The sequence below is a fragment of the Lemur catta genome, chromosome 1, assembly GCF_020740605.2.
Source record: "Lemur catta isolate mLemCat1 chromosome 1, mLemCat1.pri, whole genome shotgun sequence".
Classification (NCBI taxonomy): Eukaryota; Metazoa; Chordata; class Mammalia; order Primates; family Lemuridae; genus Lemur; species Lemur catta.
In genome coordinates, this window is record NC_059128.1 from 107,488,528 (window position 1) to 107,506,867 (window position 18,340).

The window sequence follows — 18,340 nt, forward strand, 5'->3', positions numbered from 1 at the left end:
GTGGCAGGATGTACCCTGGGGCGGAGTAGCCGTGAGGCCCTGCAGGCAACATGTCAGCCCTCCTCTGGCAGAAACCAGGGGCTCCTCCAAACCCAAACTCTCCCCAGACCCCAGAGAGTCAGCCACAAGCCCTGGGGGCTTCCCCGGTGAGCAGAGCAGACCCTGAGAGTGAGGATCCAACAAATATGCAAACAATAATTCACAGAGAAACAGGTTCCCCCCTTTCCACTGCAAATTTCACATCAGTGACAACAGAAACCCCCCCCCACCTGTCCCTATAGGTGTCTAGGAGTACCCAGGCAGCACCCAAGAATGCCCCCAAAACCTGCGACCTCTCTGCAAGCAACAGACACGTGAGGGAAACACACACAACAGAAAGGGAAGACGAAGTCTGGGGATTAGAGAACGATTTATCCCAGGACAGATGACTATGAAGACAGCAATCACCACGTGTCCTCGAGGAAATTACAGAGCACGCCCGGAAATTACAGGACCATGCCCTTCTGGGCACGTGGAGTGTTTTACATCATCGAATCCTTGCCATGGCCACAATTATCCCCATTTTACAGACAAGAAAACTAAAGCATAAAAGAGAAGTTGTTTGCTAGGGCCCTCACAGGGCAGAGTCACCATTGTAACGGTACAAATGTTTCCCAGCAAAATACAAATAATATACAACCCACAAACGAAGAGACACAATGTTTTTTAAAAGTGGCGATTTACTGACACCAAACACCAGGGCGGAAGAGACAGAGCAGCTCACTCTTCCTCTGCCCTGCAAAAGGGGGAGATGCGATTTCACTTCTGAAGCGCAAAGAGCGAAAACCAGAGCGTTTACATCCGTTATTCACAACTAGGAAAACAATCGCTGCTAGAGCCACAAACTGGCACAGACCTTCCAAGAACGATTCAGGGAGACGCGCTGGACAGAGGTCATTGCAGGCACAAAGACGGAAACTGGAAAACAAGAGAGTATGGAGGGAAGGCTGAGAGGTAAGATGGACCTGGACTCGATTTACTTAAATCTAAAGACATGGCACCTGCAATAGACAGTTCTGGAACAAGTAACCCGGTCAGACCATAACCAGGTACACACGGACACACCAGGCCACGCGCACGAAAGCAGAGGCTGTGACAGGCACATACAGTATGAATCTGGGGGACGAGTTCTCACCATGGCACAGGGTGCTTTGCCGTGAAGATGCCCGACCCACAACGCATCCTGCTGTCTGTGGCCTCCACACGCCCGATAACCCGGCGTCAGAATACGCAAAAACAGACACCAGCAAACACGAGGGTGGGGCAACATCCCTGCTCGTCGTCCTCGACATCTAACAGATTAAATCTCTAAACACGGTGCGGCTACAGGCTAAAGACCTCACAGCCCCATGTCAAACTACCTCCCAAGTACTCAGGAAAGACCCCACTGCTCAAGTGGCCCGTCCACCGGCCAGAGCAGGACAGATGTGGCTTCCAAACAGCAGCCACCGCTGAAGCCACATCTGATTTCTGACACTGGAGGCCAAGAAATCAAGAAACAAACACTCCTCACCCAATTTGGAACTCAGAAATCATCTTTTTTAAAAAAATAAAGTATCAGGCTGGGTGTGGTGACTCACACCTGTAATCTCAGCTCTTTGGGAGGCCGAGGCAGGAGGATCACTTGAGGCCAGGAGTTTGAGACCAGCCTGAGCAAGAGAGAGACCCCATCTCTACTAAAAATATAAAAATTAGCCAGGTATGGTGGTGGCACCTATAGTCCCAGCTATTTGGGAGGCTGAGGCAGGAGGATCGCTTGAGCCTAGGAATTGGAGGCTGCAGTGAGCTGTGATGACACCACTGCTCTCCAGCCTCGGTGACAGAGCGAGATTTTGTCCATCAAAAAGAAAAATTTATCAAGTACCTAATACAACGAAAATGCATATTATTGGCAGCGATGGAGTAAGACTAACACGGTCCTCAGAGGAAAATTTATAATCCTCAATACTCTGGCTACTGAACAAGAGAACAGAAGCAAACAAATGAGGATTTCGATTCAAAAGTTGGGGAAAAAAAAACTTTAAAAAAAGGAGAAATTAAGATAAAAAAGAAAAGCAGTCAATTAATTGACAAGTATTGATCCACCAATGAAGCAAATTCCTTGGAAGATCAATAAAGTAGATAAAGCCCAGGCAGCTGAATCAAGGACAGAGGAACAAAGAGGAACAAACGTAAGTAATAAGTAAAGGTCGGCGGAGACACACTGCAGATCCTTGTGAGCAAACAAACAACAGGTGACTCCACGGGTTCTTAAAGAACAGAACCCTCGAGGCATTTTAATACGTGGCTGAGATGATTTTTTTCCCTAAGAAAATGCTAAAATGAACAAGAGACGTGGACCAGATCTCCACAAGCAGTAAGTAAGGACACCCCCAGGAAAAGTGTCAGAGGGAGTCACTTGCTGCGCCCACTCAGAGGCTGTTCCCAAGAGAGGAGAGACGACCTGCCTGGGGTTCAGAAATGCAGCCTCTGACGGCACCACTCCAGAACACACACAGGCAATCGCAAGTGAATGATGCTGCTGGCGGAGCTGATTCAGCGGCTAAAACGGGATGCCCGAAATTCAAGGGGTCTCTAGTATGAGAAACTGTTAACAAGAAACATCACTGGCCGGGCACGGTGGCTCAGACCTGTGGTCCCAGCTACTCAGGAGGCTGAGGCAGGAGGATCACTTGAGCCCAGGGGTTGGAGGTTGCTGTGAGCTAGGCTGACGCCACGGCACTCTAGCATTTGGGACGTCCTGACAGATGGCGGTGTCCCCCGAAAACCGACTGAGCCCGTCTGAAAGAAGGCTGTACCCCTCTGGGGCCTGGCAGGGGTCCCACAGCCCCGGGGCTGCCCCACCCTGCTGATGGACTGCCAGGCCCCCGCCACCCAGGGTCTTCTGCGAGCTCAGGGTGACTGCAGTCCCGGGGTCCCTTTAACCACGAGGTCCAGGCAGGGCCAAGAGGACTCCGTCAAGACGTGCCCCACAGCTTACAGACCCCTCTCACACCCGCCAACTCCAGAGTCCTCTGAGGACAGGGCGGACACCTATTGTGCAGACAAGGAAACTGAGGCTCAGAAAAGTAACATTGCCTGACACAGGTGACACAGCTTGTCTGGGGCCTGGAGCTCCAGAAAGCGAGGGGGAGTGTGGTGTCTAAGCTCAGACCTTAGGGCTCCCTGTCCTGTGCCACCCCGGGGCTCAGGCTGGTGTTAGCTGCTGGAACTGAACCGGGGGACAGCGGTGTCCCAGGTCAGACCAACCACACCACATCCCTCAAGGGCAGTAAATGCAGCATGATGGGCCTCACAAGCCTCCTGAAAACTCAGCCTGATGCATTTGGGGGCCCAAGGCTACCAGAACATCTATCTGCAAGTGGTTACAGGGCTCCTGCCAGCGCCAGGCATGGCTGGCCCGGAGGGAACGTTCTCTGAGCCAAGCCCACCACCACGGCTCAGGCTGCTCAGGGTCGGCAGGAGGAGAGGAAGAATGAGGGAGGACAGTGGATGAGGAAAGACAGACAACCCCCTCCCACCCCAGCCTCCCTGCCAGACACTGCTGTAAGCTTGGGGCAGAGGTCTGGGGGGACAACAGGGGACTGCCGCTGTGTCTGCACCACCTCCTCCAGGAAGCCCCCGGCCCTGACCCTCTGCTGAGGCAGGGAAGTGTCAGCACCTCCAGTTCCTGGGGGCTGCTTCCGGGGGGATGGCAGGCGGCCATGGGGATTTCCAGGCCTCCGGGAGCACTCCGGCCACCCTGCAGTGACTTCCTCAGGCCGAGGGGAAGGCCAGTGGGGCAGCAACGTGATGTCCCTCCCTTTGGGGGTGGGGGTGCCAACATAAAACACCCTGGCCACCCCTGAAAACTCCTCCTCCCCCAGGTGGAGCCCAAAGGTCACCCCCAGTGGCTTTTGGAAACAACTGTAAGACAGAACTGTCCACCTTGATCCCATAGTCGGGGATGGACACAGCCTAAGAGGCCCCAAATTCAAGACATCCAGGAAGACATTCAAATCCAAGAAGACAATCAAAGGCACTGGAGACCCTAAAACAGCCTTGAAGATGTGCCTGCCACGGCCTTCCCCAAGGGCTCCTTGGGACAGCCAGGGTGGAATTCCTGAAACATACAACAGACCACTCTCTGCCCACAACCCTCCGTGGCTCCCTGCTGCCTTTGGAACAGAGACAGATGCCCCTCTGTGGCCCATGAGAACCACAGCAACCTGCCCCATCCCCTCCCTGTCCTTACCTCACAGCCTTCTGACCACACTGCCCTTCTCACTGTGCTTCCAACAGCTGGGCACTGCCAGGCCTCAGGGCCTCTGCGCAGGCTGAGCCTGCTGCCTGGCACACTCTTCCCCCACACCCTCATGGCTCCCTTCCTCATGTCCTCAGGTCTCTGCTCGAACACTCACTCCCTGGAGACCTCCCCTCCCCGGGCTGCGGCCTGGCCCTGCCACGTGCTCCTCCCAGGCCTGCCCACGTGCCATTTTTTTTTTAGACAGGGTCTCGCTCTGTTGCCCAGGCTGGAGTGCGGTGGCACAATCACAGCTCACTGCAGCCTCCAACTCCTGGGCTCAAGCCATCCTCCTGCCTCAGCCTCCCGAGAGCTGGAACTATAGGCACATGCCACCACACCTGGCTAATTTTTAAATTTTTTTTATAGAAACAGGGTCTTAATGTGTTGCCTAAGCTGGTCTGGAACTCCTGGCCTCAAGTGATTCCTCCTGTCTTGGCCTCCCAGAGTGCTGGGATCACAGGCGAGAGCCACTGTGCCCGGCTGAGCCTTCAGTCAATTCTCAGCCCTCCTCCCTGCTGGCTCCCAATCCCCAATACCCCCCACCCATGGCATCGGTCAGGGTGACAGACTTGTCGGGGTCAGCCTGGGAAGTCTACGGTTTTAGTGCTCCAAGTCCCAGATCCTATGGAGCCCCCGGGGCTGCCTTAGTCCTGGGCACACCAGGAAACCTGGTCACCGTAGTGCTGGACTTTGTATATAGTAAGTGTCTAATACATAAGTGGGTGAAAACAGTTGGGGCAGCTGGACCTCATCTGGGGCTTACAAAGTGGGTGGGATCTCGGACCTGGGGCTCCATGTCACAACTCCTCTGAGCCTTAGTTTCCCCCTTGTGCACGGACTAGAAACACAAAGCCTCAAGCCCCCCATTTGCACAAAGGCCAAGCCCCCACCAGCCCCCACTCCAAGACCAGGGCCCAGACTCTAAACACAAGGGGTGGGGGGGCCCAACAGGACAACACACTGTCTGCTGGGCTCTGTCCACCAGGCCCGGTCAGGTTGTGCGAAGGACAGTGGGTGGGGGCTCTCAGGCTCACTGCCCCCACCTGATCTGCTCTGCCCACCCCCATCCCCCGCACCCTACACTCCATCCCCAACAGATCCCTACAGGCAATGGTCGGGAGCTGTGGTCCTACCTGAACCTCCAAACTGCGCACCGGCCAGAGAGGTGGGCCGGCCCTTTCCATTGGCCACCGGCAGCGGGAACATCTGCAGGGAGAGGAGGGAGAGGTGAGTGGAAGCAGGTGGCAAACTGAACCCAGCAATCCCAGGCTCAACACTGGGGAACAGGGCTTGGGGACATTTGGGGACCAGCAGCCTAGCTCCACCCAGGCACATCCCATCCCACTGGGGACCCAAAGACCCCGAGGCCTGTCGTGCCCCAAATCTGGGTGCACCGTAGGCCCCAACCCCCAGGGTGCAAACAGGCCAGGCAACGACTCCCCTCCTCGGTGCCTAAATGCGTCACCATGTAGGTAACAGTATCCAGCAGAACTTCAGATTCTGCTGTTCACAGTGTGCTTTCTGCAGAGCAATGGATACAACTTATCCTCTCCAAAAGCGATACAAACTTACCTTTACTTTTCGACTTTAAAGAGTGAATATCATGTTCCCTCAACAGAGGAATACTGCAAAACTCCCAAGTGAGGCCCCAATGTACGAAAACTGGCTGGGGTCACCGACTGTGCCAACACTTCCCAACAGAGCGGGAAGCATCGCCTGTGTGCGCTTACACCAGATCCTGTGGGGCAGGCCCTGAAGCTGGGAACAGGGGTTAAGTGTCCCCCACCCCCTATGAGGGTAGGCATCAGCCCCCCTGGTAGAAAGAGAAACTGAGGCCCAAGGAGGCAGCAGGTTGAGGCAGGGGTGACACAGAGCAGCCCTGGGGCTGGCAGGAAGCTGGGGGGGCCGAGGAAGGCCATGCCACACAGCGATTCAGCCGTGCTCCCAGGCGCTAAGGTGTGGGGCGCCTCCTTCCCAGCTCACCCATACTCAGGGCACTAAATCCCTAAAGATTAAACAGCTTAGCAGCATTAACCGGAAAAAGCCAACATCAACAAACCCTTTTGCCACAGAAAAAACAAAGCACATCCCTGCCCTGCCCCAAGGGGCTGGGTTTAAAGATCCTGAGTCCCAGGTGATTCAAGTGGCTGGAATCTGGGCCAGGGGCTTGCTGCACAGAGTCACCCCAGCAGTCCCCAAGACCTCGCTGACAGCTCGGGGGGTGAAGGCAGGGCACCTGGGGCCATGCAAGGGAGCAGAACCCCTCCCCCACACCCCCATTCTAGGGGAAACTGAGTCCACATTCTCATCTGCCCCGGGAGAACAAAGCACTGGTTCACAGGGAGGGGTGGTATTGCCTGGAGGTAGGTTCCGACCCAGAACTGCATCCTGTGTGTCACATGGGAACTGGCCCAACCTCCCCCCAGAGAGAGGGAACAGGGCCGCTCTCCCATTTTGGAAACTGAGGCCTGCTTTGGGGGAAGGGTGGCATGGCCAGGACCAGAACCAAATGGACCCCAGGCCCAGGGCTCAGCGAAGTGCATGGGGGGGGGGCGGCGTGGGGTTGCTTCTGTTTCTGTTCAGTCTGTCCTCTAGGACAGAGGCTACGGTGACACGGCACCTGCCACGAAGGGGCACCGGGCCGTGTCCTGAGGGCTCTGCAGGCCTTGTGACCAGCCCAGACCACCCCCCGCACCCCGTGGAGCCTCAGTTTTCTCATCTGTGAAATGGACTCAGGGCTCTGGCTGCGGGGTGGGCCTCTGCGCAGCCTCGGGGCTGGGGGGGACTGATCACCACCAGCCAAGGTCCCAGGGCAATTGATTTGTGTTTGCTCGTTTCAGCCCAAAAAGCTGTTCTTTCAAAGACACAAATTGACTCAATGTCTGTGGGGCAGGTGGCACAGGAGCAGCTATGAAAACACAGAGAGAACCTGGGCAGTAGCGGTGGCTGCCTCTGTGCCCCTGACCACCCAGGCAAGCCCGCCTCATGACATCGAGGAGGGAAAAACGGGGCTCTATGCAAAGCCCAGAAGCCGGCACCTCCCCTCGCCTCAGCCTCAGTTTCCTCATCTGTGAACTGGGCCAATGGCTCTGACCTGGGGTGGGGGAGACCTTCGCCTGGTGGCTCGGGGCTCGGAGTCCTGCAGGGCTGAACCTGGGCCCCCACAACCCCCCAAAAGCTGGTCTGTTCCGGCCCAATAGTCTGTGACTTGTCAGTTTAACAAAAAAACAACCAAACCACCTCTGGTTACTCAGCCGGGAAGGCAAAAATAAAACGGAACTTAAAAATACCAGCGTGGCCCTTCCGGAGCTGCGGCCCCTCCGTCCCGGGGGCTGTGTTTTTCCGTACAGTGGCTGATGTTTCAGTTTGGGGACTTTTGTTTTTGACAGACTTCGGTGGCCTGCGCTTCATACCGGGGGAGTGTTGAATTCAGACTGAAAGTGCCTCCCCCGACCTGTTTCAAACCAAAATGGTGCTTAGCAGGGTGGGGGGTGGGGGGTACGTTTAAGGGATCATCCACAGTCAAGCCCAAAGAAGGAAACCGAGGCCCCTGGGTTTTTCAAAGAGACATTGACTGGCCCCCCTGACACCCACAATGCGTGGCCCCACTGCACAGATAGGCAAACTGAAGCCCCTGGGTCTCCAAGACACCCACCAGCTCGCAGCACCTAAGGGGGCTCCGGTTTTTGGCCTCACTGAGCCTGAGCTGTGTGACATCTGGGAGCCAGCACCCTCTCTGTGCCTCCATCTGCCCAGCTGCAAAAGCGGCCATTCAAACACGGATCAAACCACCTGAGACATCTATGGATGCGCACGCGCTCCCCATGGGGCCTGCCTTCTCCCCAACCACCAGGACAATAATAAGAGCGCTTCCTCCTGGCCAGGTGCCGTCCGCGGACGCCCATTCCTGGGACTCCTAACATGGTCTCCTCTTGCTCAGCCACACCCCGGCTCGTGGCAAGGTGACCGCCCCACACTAGCCATCCAGTGTGACTGAGAAGTTGGTTTCATCATGGGTCCTATGGGCCCACATGAGACAGGGAGCCCTGTGCAGGCCAGGACGTGGCAGCCCCATTCCCAGCACATAGGTCCACTCACCACTCTCTTTTTTTCTTTTTTGCCTCCATGATGGAGCAAATGATCCCAACTGTGCCCATTTCACAGATTGGAAAGTCAAAGCCACAATTTGCTCACCCAGCCAAGCTGCCAAGCCCCAGCCACCCCCCACCAGAAGCCAGAGGCCCAGGCAGTCCTTCCCTCTCTCTGGGCCTCAGTTTCCCCATCTGTAAAGTGGCAGGCTGTCCCCATTCTGTGGCTGGGCAAAACCCCTATGCCGCACACACTGCCATGGGGGCGTCAGCCTGCCCAGCGGAGAGGACCCCAACTCCCCCAGCTCCTCCCAGAAGACCACCCACCCAAACAGACCGAGGCTCTGTGGCTTGGAGTCTTTTCAGCCGACCTAGTCTTTCCCTTTAAAAGGATGCCCAAGGGTTCTGGGGGCAGAGGAGGTGTCCAGCAGGTAGACACAGGCTTGGGCCAGGCTAGGGCGAAAGCGGGGGTCCAGGCTTACCATGCTGAAGTCCAGGAGGTCACTGAGTTCCTTGTCCGTGCCCACGGGCGCCATCCTCTGTGGCTGGCTCATCCTCCGGCAGCAACAGTGGGTGCTGGGGCCGGGGTGGGCACCTCGGGTCTAGAAACAGCCCTGCAGGGTGGACACGGGGACAGAGAACAGGGAAGGGAAGAGAAAAAGGTTGAGCGACCCTGGCCTATGTGCTATGTGGACAGAGGCAGAGTGGGGAAACCTTTAAAAAGCCCCCTACGGCCCTGAGGGTCTGGGGGAGGACAGGGAAGCTGGAATTCCAGAGCTGGGGGCCCTGCAGACCCTTCCTCAGAGCCCACAGGGAGTTTGAAAAGTGGGGAGAATCCAAGTTTCCTCGATGCCATTGGCGGCCACCAGGGAATCAAGTTGCAAGCTTTAAACTGAATACAGAGTGGCCAAAACCTCCCCTGGCTCCACATCTCCCCTTTCCAGCCACTTCCAGGCTTCCCCACCAGCCCCACCCCAGGAAGGGGAGGCGTGGCACAGCCCCGCCCCAAGAGAAATTTGGTAACCCCCCTAGCAGCTGTCACAGAACACTGAAGTAACCCCCAAATTCAAACTGAGAAATCCACCAGTCAGACAGCCTTGAAGCCCCTTCCTGGCTTTGAGACTCAGTGGGGGAGGGGGGTGCCCTTCAAAGGGACCCATGAAGCTTCCCTCCACCCCCCAAAAAACTCAAACGAATTCAGAAAAAGAAAAAAAAAAAAAAAACCACCCTAGGTTGTTTTATTGTCACGATGTATCCGGGAATTATTTTTAAGTAACTTTGAAAACATCCCTAGCCTCTGTTCCCTGGGGGGAGGGAGTCCCAAGACCAGGGCCCCCTCGCATGGTCCCCGGAGGCCTCTGTCCTACGATGAGGGGTTCTACCTGCCAGGCCCCATCCCACCCCCAGGAAACGGAGCAGAGAAAGGTCTCCTACCCAAAAAAAGGCAGGCAGGTGGGGGCTGGGGGTGCGGAGTAGGGATTCCGGGGTCGTGGAAGCCCCAACTTTGGCAGCAAGGAAGCCCCGCTCTTTGTCTGCCCACCAGGCCGGGTGTGAAACGGGCGCCCCTGCGCGCCCCCTCCCCCGCGAAGTTTTCTTTCTTTTTTTGGAGAGTGTGTGAAACTGACTTTTTTGAGGAGTACGAAACCGCACTTTTTTGTGGGGTAGTTGAAACCGATGTTAACACAGACTGGGGTGGAGGGAGGAGGGGGAGCGCCGACTTCGGCTTTTATAGGGGAGCTGAAAGACTTGTGGGGCGTCACAAGGACTTCTGGGGACTCGAAAGGCAACCTGGACGACGTTTGAAACCACCGGGAGCTGGCAGCGTCTCTCTTTGGGGAGGGGGGAGGAGCGGGAGGCGGCCGGGAAAGCCCCCCCAACCCCCAGCCGGTGCAGGCGGCGCGGCCCGGGTCCTTTGAAGCGCGCGCCGCCGCCGTCCCGCACTAACGCGAAGCAGATGTTTCTCCCCCCGGGTACCCCCCCTCGACCGCCCCCACCCGCGCCCGCGGCCCGTGCGGCCGCCCGGTCCCCGCGCAGACAAAAGGCCTCTCCCGCCTCCCCACTGCCCGCACACTCCGCGCCCGCCGAGCCGCTCTGGGGAGGGGGCGCCCCGAGAGCCCCGCGCCCGAGCTGGGGGGGCTCCCCACGACACCCCCCGCGCCCCCGCCGGGCTCCGCAAAGTTTGTCCCGAGTGCGCGGCCAAGGCGGGGGGCGCGCGGGCCCCTCCACGTCGCCGCGCAAAGTTGAAGAACAATGACCGGGGCCCCGCCCGCCGGCCCCCCGCGCCCCCGCGGCGCCCCCCGCCCACCCAGCCAACTTTGCACAAAGCGCGGGTCCCGGGTGCGCCCCTCCCCCCGCCCCCCTGGCCCAGCCTGGCGCGGTTACCTGCTCGGCGCGGCCAGGCGCGCGGCGCGCGGAAAGTGGCGGCATGAAGCGAGGCCCCCCCCCCGGACAAAGGGGCGCCGCGCCCGGGCCCCCGAGGGTCGCGCGTGGGCGGCGGCAGCGCGTGGCCCGGGCCTCTCCCCCGCTCCGCCCCGCGGGCCCGTGCGCGCGCGCAGCCAGCCGGGGCGCTGGGGCAGCGGCGTGCTTGGTGCCCGCGGTGCCAGCCGCCCGCGTCGGGTCGGGCTCGGCTCCGGCCCGCTACGCCCGCAGCCGCCGCCACTGCCTCATCTTCCTGCGGCGGGAGACATGTTCCGCCCCCCGCCCGCGCCCGCGCAGGCCACGCCCCGCGAAGGGCACGCCCCCGCCACGCCTCGTTTCGCGCCACGCCCGCCACGCCACAGATCCCTCCGCCGCGCCCGCGCCGCCCGGCCTTGCGGCTCTGTCCCCGCGAGCGCCCGCGAGGGGACCCCTACGGCCTCCCCGGGGCCTGGAGCCTGGGAGCAGGGGCACCCGAGTAGGGGCCTTCAGCCAACGGCGCGGGGACGCGGGAGGGACTATCTTCCTGCGCGGAGGCACATGTGGACGTATCGCGCCTCCCATGACGCAAGTGGAGGAAAGGACCGTGAGATTGAAAGATAAGGCGGACGCACGTGGCCAATCGGAGGTCGCCAAAGCCTGATTGGCGAGGTCGCCGGCCATTTGCCACGAGGCCCCGCCCCTCCCCGTCCCCCCTCCCGTTGCGGAGGCGGGACGAGAGAGAGAGAGAGAGAGAGAGAGGAGAGAGAGAGAGAGGAGAGAGAGAGAGAGAGACACACAGAGAGGGAGAGGGAGAGACACAGAGAGAGAGAGAGGGAGAGAGAGAGGAGAGAGAGAGAGAGACACTGAGAGAGAGAGAGAGAGAGAGAGAGAGAGAGGGAGAGGGAGAGGGAGAGGGGAGAGAGAGAGAGAGAGAGAGAGAGAGAGAGAGAGAGAGAGAGAGAGAGAGAGAGAGAGAGAGAGAGAGACCGCGAGAAGGGGTGGGGGTGGGTGCGGGAGTTTTTTCTTAGGTTTGCATGGGCGCCCGCGCGGCCTCTTTGCGTAGGTCGTCTCTCAGTTTCTGGGGCCGGCCCCGGGTACTGAGTGTTGCGAGCGGGCATCCCAGGCCCGGATGGGACCCCATAGCCTCATTTTCCTGGCGAGGAAACCGAGGCTTGCTCCGCATCGGGGTCACAGTGGAACCCGAGCTGTGTCTTTGTCTGCCGAAGCCTCCGTTTCCTCATCTGTGAAATAGAATTTGGGTCTGAGTGGGGGCAGACCTGGGGCCAGATCTGGCTTTCTACATTTGGGTCAAAAGTTGCCCCGTGGCAAGGGGCCCTCCGGCTTTTGAGGACCATAGACACTGCAGAGTCAGAATAAAAGTAATAATAAATGAAAATACAATCTTCCAGGGCTCCCTGAGGCCCCAGAGATAAATCTACACTCCCCTGAGCCTTAGCGACCTTCCATTCCCACCTGGGCCATTGCCCTCTGCCCTCTGCCCTCTGCCTGGAACGCTATTCCCACCGCCACTATCACACTGGGCTGACCCTGGCTCTGACCCTTTGTGGTCCACAGAGCCCCCGACAAGGCGCAAGTCTGGAGAGAGGCCATGGGTGGGTGTTGGGGGTCTGGGTTCCAATCCCTCATCCTTCCCCACCCCACTGTGACCTCCTCGGGCATGTTCTTGCTACTCTTGGGGCCTCAGTTTCCCCATAAGGAGAATGGAAGGGCAAAGTGAGGGGCACAGAGTAGACACCAACAGCTCACAGCTGCGGCCCAGCCCTTCTCCGCCGCAGACCAGCGCCAACCGCAGGGGTCTGAGGCCCTCTGTGGCTAGTGTCAGCCCCACTGCCCCAGCTCAGGGGTTTCTCGAAGGCTGGGCACACTCCCCACCCACACTCGGGACTAAGCCATAGATTGGGGGCCTGGGTTTCTAGACAGGACCTTCAGTTTCACCCACGGAAGGGAAGAAACCATCCATTCCTGGTCCATTCAATTACTGAATGCTGACGGTATACCAGGCTTTGTGCCCAGCATTGCCACACTGGTGACGGTAACCAATACAGTGCCTGCCCTCCAGGGCAAGATGAGCCATCAGAGACCACTACCACCACCACCACCACCACCACCACCACCCCCGCCTTAGGCCTTTCAATATAGCTCTTTCCTTCCACGTGTTGACTGTGAGGTCCTCATGCCTGAGTGATTAAACCCATTGTATAGTCAGGGAAACTGAGGCTCAGAGAGCTCCTTCCTAGGGCTCACACCTGTCAGGAGGCTCTCCCAGCACCCACAAGCCACCATTGTCTTCCCAGGGGAGGCCCATGTTGGGGCTGAGTCACCGGGCGGAGCAGCCCGTGGGGGCCCCCCACTCAACCGCCACCTCTGCCCAGCCCCGAGGCCTGGGCGCTCCCTCCAGGGCCCTGGCACCAGGACAAGCAGCCAGTGGCTGGTGCCAGGGGCCCCTAGAGGGCGACCCACAGCCCGCCCACCTCCGCCCGCCTGACTGCGGCCTTTGTTCTCCTAGGGGTGTCTGCTGGGGCCTGGGCGGGCAGGAGGCCATGGCTTAGTGGCTTGGCCCCACCACCTGCTGCCCTTTCCTTCCATTCCAGCCACACGTACCGTGTGCGCCTCCCATCCCCTATAGACCCATTTCTGATGGAAAAACCAAGGCCAAGGACAAATTCCCACCAGTGGTGGGGGAAGGGGAGAGACACGGAACATGGGGATGTGGCACAAGCCTCCGGGAGACAGACACGGCTGTCCTCGGGGAGAGTGGACTTGGACTTGGGACTTGGGGGACACCTCCTGACTTCCATTTTCATTTGAATTCTCCTGGGGTGTGAACAAACTGCCCCCCCTTCTCCTCTTCAGAGGCACCGGGGGAGGGAGGGGAGGGCAGGCAGAGCCCTTATCACAGGAGTCAGGCCCCAGTTCGGGCACTAACCTCATTTCATCATTCCGGACATGGGGGTGATGGGCTGCCCTGGTGGGGGGGACTGGCTCCACTCAAGCCCCCGGTGGAAGGGCCCAGAGTAGCCAACCCCACCATGAACTGCCCACAGAGCCCTGGCTTTGCTCCCTGGGCTGGGCTCCTTCATTCATTCATGCACTCATTCATTCTTCTCCCTGCTTTTGGGAAGGGGGTTTCTCCAGGCCTGCTAGACAGACGGGGCCTGGGAGTCTCCCAGGAGTGGGGGTGCTGGGGGTGTTACTGTCTTCCCTCGGCGGAGGGAGGAGTCTCTGGCCAGGGCCGTGTTGGGCGTCAATCAGTCCTGACTTATCTGGCACCCCCAGCTGTGACATGGAGGGGGGAGGGGCAGCACCTGGGTAGACCCCTGCCCTCTACTCCTGGCATGTCCTGGGGAGCCCGTGGGCTGGAGAGGAGCCCCAGCCTTGCACCTCCTGCTGCCGGGGGCCCTGGAGGAGGGTCCAGGATAGGTTGTGAGCACGTCCAGCAGGACCCCCGGCCATGCTGGGGGTGGGCCCCCTTGAGGGAGTGACCCTTGGGCTGTGAACACCCTGGTAGGGGAGGTTCAGGCTCTAGGCTGGGGGAACTGCAGGGGCAAAGGCCATGAGTGTGGCCTATTTAGCGCTCATCACCCAGAGAAACCCAGAGGAGCCAAGGTCGGAGAGAGGAGTTGGGTCTTTAGGGTGGGCACTAGGGAGCCATGATGGGAGTTTGAGCTGGAGAGGGAGGTGATGGTGGGGGTGGGGGTGATGAGCGGGGTGGACTGGGGGTGGATGCGGGGGATAACTGAAGGCTTGCCCGGGTGAGAGAGTGAGGAGGCGCAACCCACCAGTACGGGGTGTGGGTTAGGGACCCTAGTGTGTGAATGGTAGGGCCCATCTCTGCGTGGGGACAGCATAGAGCAGGTGAGGGGTGTGAATGGGGGACAGGAAGCCCAAGCCCTGGGGTGGTGTCCAGGCCCCATCAGCAGAGCAAGGCATGGCCAGGAGGGACCACCGTGGACTGAGCCCCACCTGCCTCCTCCCCACCTGTCCCCGGGGAAGTCCCTGGGGGCCCGTGCCACCTGCTGAGGATGCCCCACCCCTCCTGGCCAGGTGCCCACACCTCCTGACTCAGGGGCCCCCAGGGCCTGTCCCACCGCATTCTCGGGTGGCCTGTGCAAACATGGGGCACCTCCCTGTCAGCCCCCACGGGGCACTGTTCGGCCCAGTTACCCTGGGGTGGGGGGCGGGGAGGGAACTCAGCCGGATTCCGCCACCCACACGCCCGCCCACCTGGTGGCCCCGCTGACCTGTGCCTGCCAAGGCATTGGGGTGGGGGCTCCCTGTGCACCCTGAGCACAGCGGAGTGTCCCCTTCTTCCCAAGGGTCTTCACTTCCCTTGAGCTTTGCCCAGGGCACGGAGGGATCACCCCATTGGTCATATGGGGAAACTGACAACTCCCGAGGCTCTGATTCGGGAGCCCCTTGCCTGAGGCTGAGCTGGGCTCCCACGCCTGGGTCATCTGCCCTCCCAGGCTCCTCCTTCACCTGCACCCTGGAGCCTTCCAGAAACAGGGGAAGGGCATTCTGGGCCATCAGCCCTTCAGGGGCCCCAACCATGTGGAGGAATTTGGGTTTTACTCAAGGGTGCTGGGGGCTACGGGGACAACATGGTCTCATGGGGGGCTGGGCAGAGGGGCTGGGAGATCCAGGTGGAGGCCAGCAGCATGGTGCGGGGTGAGATGACTGGTGGAAGAGGAAAGATGGAAAGAGGTGCTCATTTTACGGACAGAGAACTAGGGCCTGTCCGCACCCCTCGCCCCCCAGGAGCTGCCCCTGGTGAAGTGGACGTGGACCCCCAGACAGAGCAGAACACAGATGCCCCAGACTCTTGGGGTGAGGGCCGGACTCGAGGCAGGGACTCAGGGATGGGGATGGGGGGGCCCTGGTGGAGCAGCAGGGACAGAAAAGTCATAAAGCCCAGACCCACAACAGGAGAAAACTCTTCAAATTCACCTACATAAAAATGAAGCACTTCTGAATTATAACAGACGAACCAATGAAGTCAGATGAGATATGATAGCTAGGGAGGAAATATTTGCCACATCATTGTAACAGACAAAAGGTGTTCTTCATATGCAAAGAGTTCCTATGAATCAATAAGAAAAAACCAAACAGAAAACTGGGCCAAGAAATGAGTGATTAATTCATACAACAAGAAACAAACTGGATACTGGATCATCAGAAAAAAAGAAACTTAAAGTCACTCGTGGCGAAAGAAATACAAATGAACACACACGCAAACAAGAAGCCAATTTTGTCCTTACGGCTATCGAAATGGTAAAAGATTGATGAAAGTTGGTGTGGAAGATCATGGGGGGGGCACTTATTCCAACAAAAATACTCTATTTAATACATCCCTTTGCCCACCCAGCAACTCCCCTCCTAACGATCTAATAAATCTATTAGAAATGACAGCAGGAGCCAACAACCCAAGTGTCCACCCAGGGTGGGGGCACGTAAGAAGATTCCCACGCGGCCCTCCGAGGAACCCTGTCGTTGGCCATCTGGCACGTGGGGTTTGCACGTGTGTTCTGAGCAGGGAAGATTCCTGGGCTGGTCTGTTTGGAGGGGAAACATACACCCCAAAGAAGACCCACTATGTCACTTTGGCATTGAGTTCTTGTAAACGAAAAAAAGATCAAAAAAGTGCAGGAGGAAATGCCCCCAGGGTTCGGCGGTTACGGGGTGTGGGGGACACTTTCAGTTCTTACTTTGTATTTTTATTTAAGAGGTGGGATCCGCGGAGACTTTATGTTGGACTTTTTTTTTCCTTTGTTAAACATTTTAGTTTTAACAATAATATGTACAATGCCACCCACGTGAAGCTCAGTGGCAAAGTGACAAGGTGAGCATGCCCATAAGACACAGGTTAGGGACTGCCAGGGATCCCCAGTGTCCGTGTTCTAAGATGACAGTTTCTTTTTGCGGGTATTTTGTATTTTTTAAATTAAAAGAAATTTTTTGTTTTTTGACTCGCCAAGGGAAGCTGCATGGCTGGAACTGCAGGGCTAGGTGGGTTTCCACTGGGGACACCCCCTACCCCTTCCGTCCTGGCACTCACTGGGCGTTTCCCTGGGGTGGGGACAGGCTTCTAGCTGTCCCGGGGTCCTGAGGGGAAACCCCTGGTGTCCTGGAGAGGCCCCACCAGGTAGATCCTGAGAATGAGTCCATTATTGCAGTCACTTCCTAGCTCAGGGCTGGAGTTCTCATCTGTCCAAGGGTGTTAACCACAGCCCCCTAGTACGGTCAGGGCCAACCTACCTATAGGACACAATAGGCCCAGGCCCCGCAGACGTTTAGGGGCCCAGGGAAACATTTTAGATTCTTTTAAAATCAGAAGGGCTGGCCCAAGCAAGAGCGAGACCTCATTTCTATAAAGAGAAAAAATAGAAAAATTAGCTGGGCGTGGTGGCTCATGCCTGTGATCCCAGCACTCTGGGCGGCCAAGGCAGGAGTATAGCTTGAGGTCAGGAGTTTGAGACCAGTCTGGGCAACACAGCAAGACCCCATCTCTACAAAAAAAATAGAAAAATTAGCCGGGCGCGGTGGCTCGTTCCTGTAGACTCAGCTACTCAGGAGGCTGAGGCAGGAGGATCACTTGAGCCCAGGAGTTGGAGGCTGCAGTAAGCTGTGATAATGCCACTGCACTCCTGCCTGGGTGACTGAGTGAGGCCTTGTCTCTTTTTTTTTTTTTTTTTGAGACAGAGTCTCACTTTGTTGCCCGGGCTAGAGTGAGTGCCGTGGCGTCAGCCCAGCTCACAGCAACCTCAAACTCTTGGGCTTAAGCGATCCTACTGCCTCAGCCTCCCAAGTAGCTGGGACTACAGGCATGCGCCACCATGCCTGGCCAATTTTTCTATATACATTTTTAGTTGTCCAGATAATTTATTTCTATTTTTAGTAGAGACAGGTCTCGCTCAGGCTGGTCTCGAACTCCTGACCTCTAGCCATCCACCCGCCTCGGCCTCCCAGAGGGCTACCGCACCGGCCAGCCTTGTCTCTTAAAAAAAAAAAAAACGGGGAAACCAAGAAATAGCATAATGATGAATTTATAACAATGATTCTAGCCTGGATCATACTTTTTTTTGTTTTAATAGAGGAAGGAACCCTGGGAAGGTTACAGCCTAGGGAGGTCACAGGGGAGTCCTGCCCAGCGAGGAGGGTGGTCTTTGTGACCCAGGCCTGAACCGAGGCAGGTGTCAGGGGAGGGAGGAGGGGCCGCCCCTTCCCAGAGGGCAAGGACAGCCCAGCGCTGCCGGGAGAGGAACTGGGTCACGTGACTCCACAGAGCTACACCCCCCCACACCCCCAGATTGCTGGTCTCAGTTTTTCAATTTGCCTCAACCTGCCCCCCCCCCAGCCCCCCATGTGTCCTCCAAGCTCCTGGTCTCTCATGGCGGAGCACTGGGCTTACTTTGTCCGATTCTCCTGTGGAATCTTTGGACACCACGTTCCCGTTCCAACCTCAGGGCCTTTGCACAACCCAGTCCCTCAGCCAGGAACCCCTCTCTCCTGG

At 58.1% G+C, this 18,340-nt stretch overlaps 1 protein-coding gene across 12 annotated transcripts in view; it reads right to left on the bottom strand.

Moving 5' to 3' along the window:
• TCF3 (transcription factor 3) overlaps positions 1-10,904 on the bottom strand; it is a 32,025-nt gene extending 21,121 nt beyond the window's left edge. For 9 of the 12 annotated variants that reach the window (XM_045543048.1, XM_045542987.1, XM_045543021.1 and 6 more), the window contains exons 1-3: positions 10,795-10,900; positions 8,895-9,026; positions 5,458-5,530 (exon numbers count right to left, since the gene is read on the bottom strand). In XM_045543048.1, the coding sequence (XP_045399004.1) occupies positions 5,458-5,530; positions 8,895-8,966 (145 nt within the window). In that variant the 5' untranslated portion in view covers positions 8,967-9,026; positions 10,795-10,900. Of the gene's footprint in view, positions 1-5,457; positions 5,531-8,894; positions 9,027-10,794 lie in introns of all 12 variants that reach the window. The other 3 variants (XM_045543040.1, XM_045543030.1, XM_045543057.1) reach the window with 2 other exon arrangements.
• Between the last annotated feature and the right edge of the window lie 7,436 nt (positions 10,905-18,340).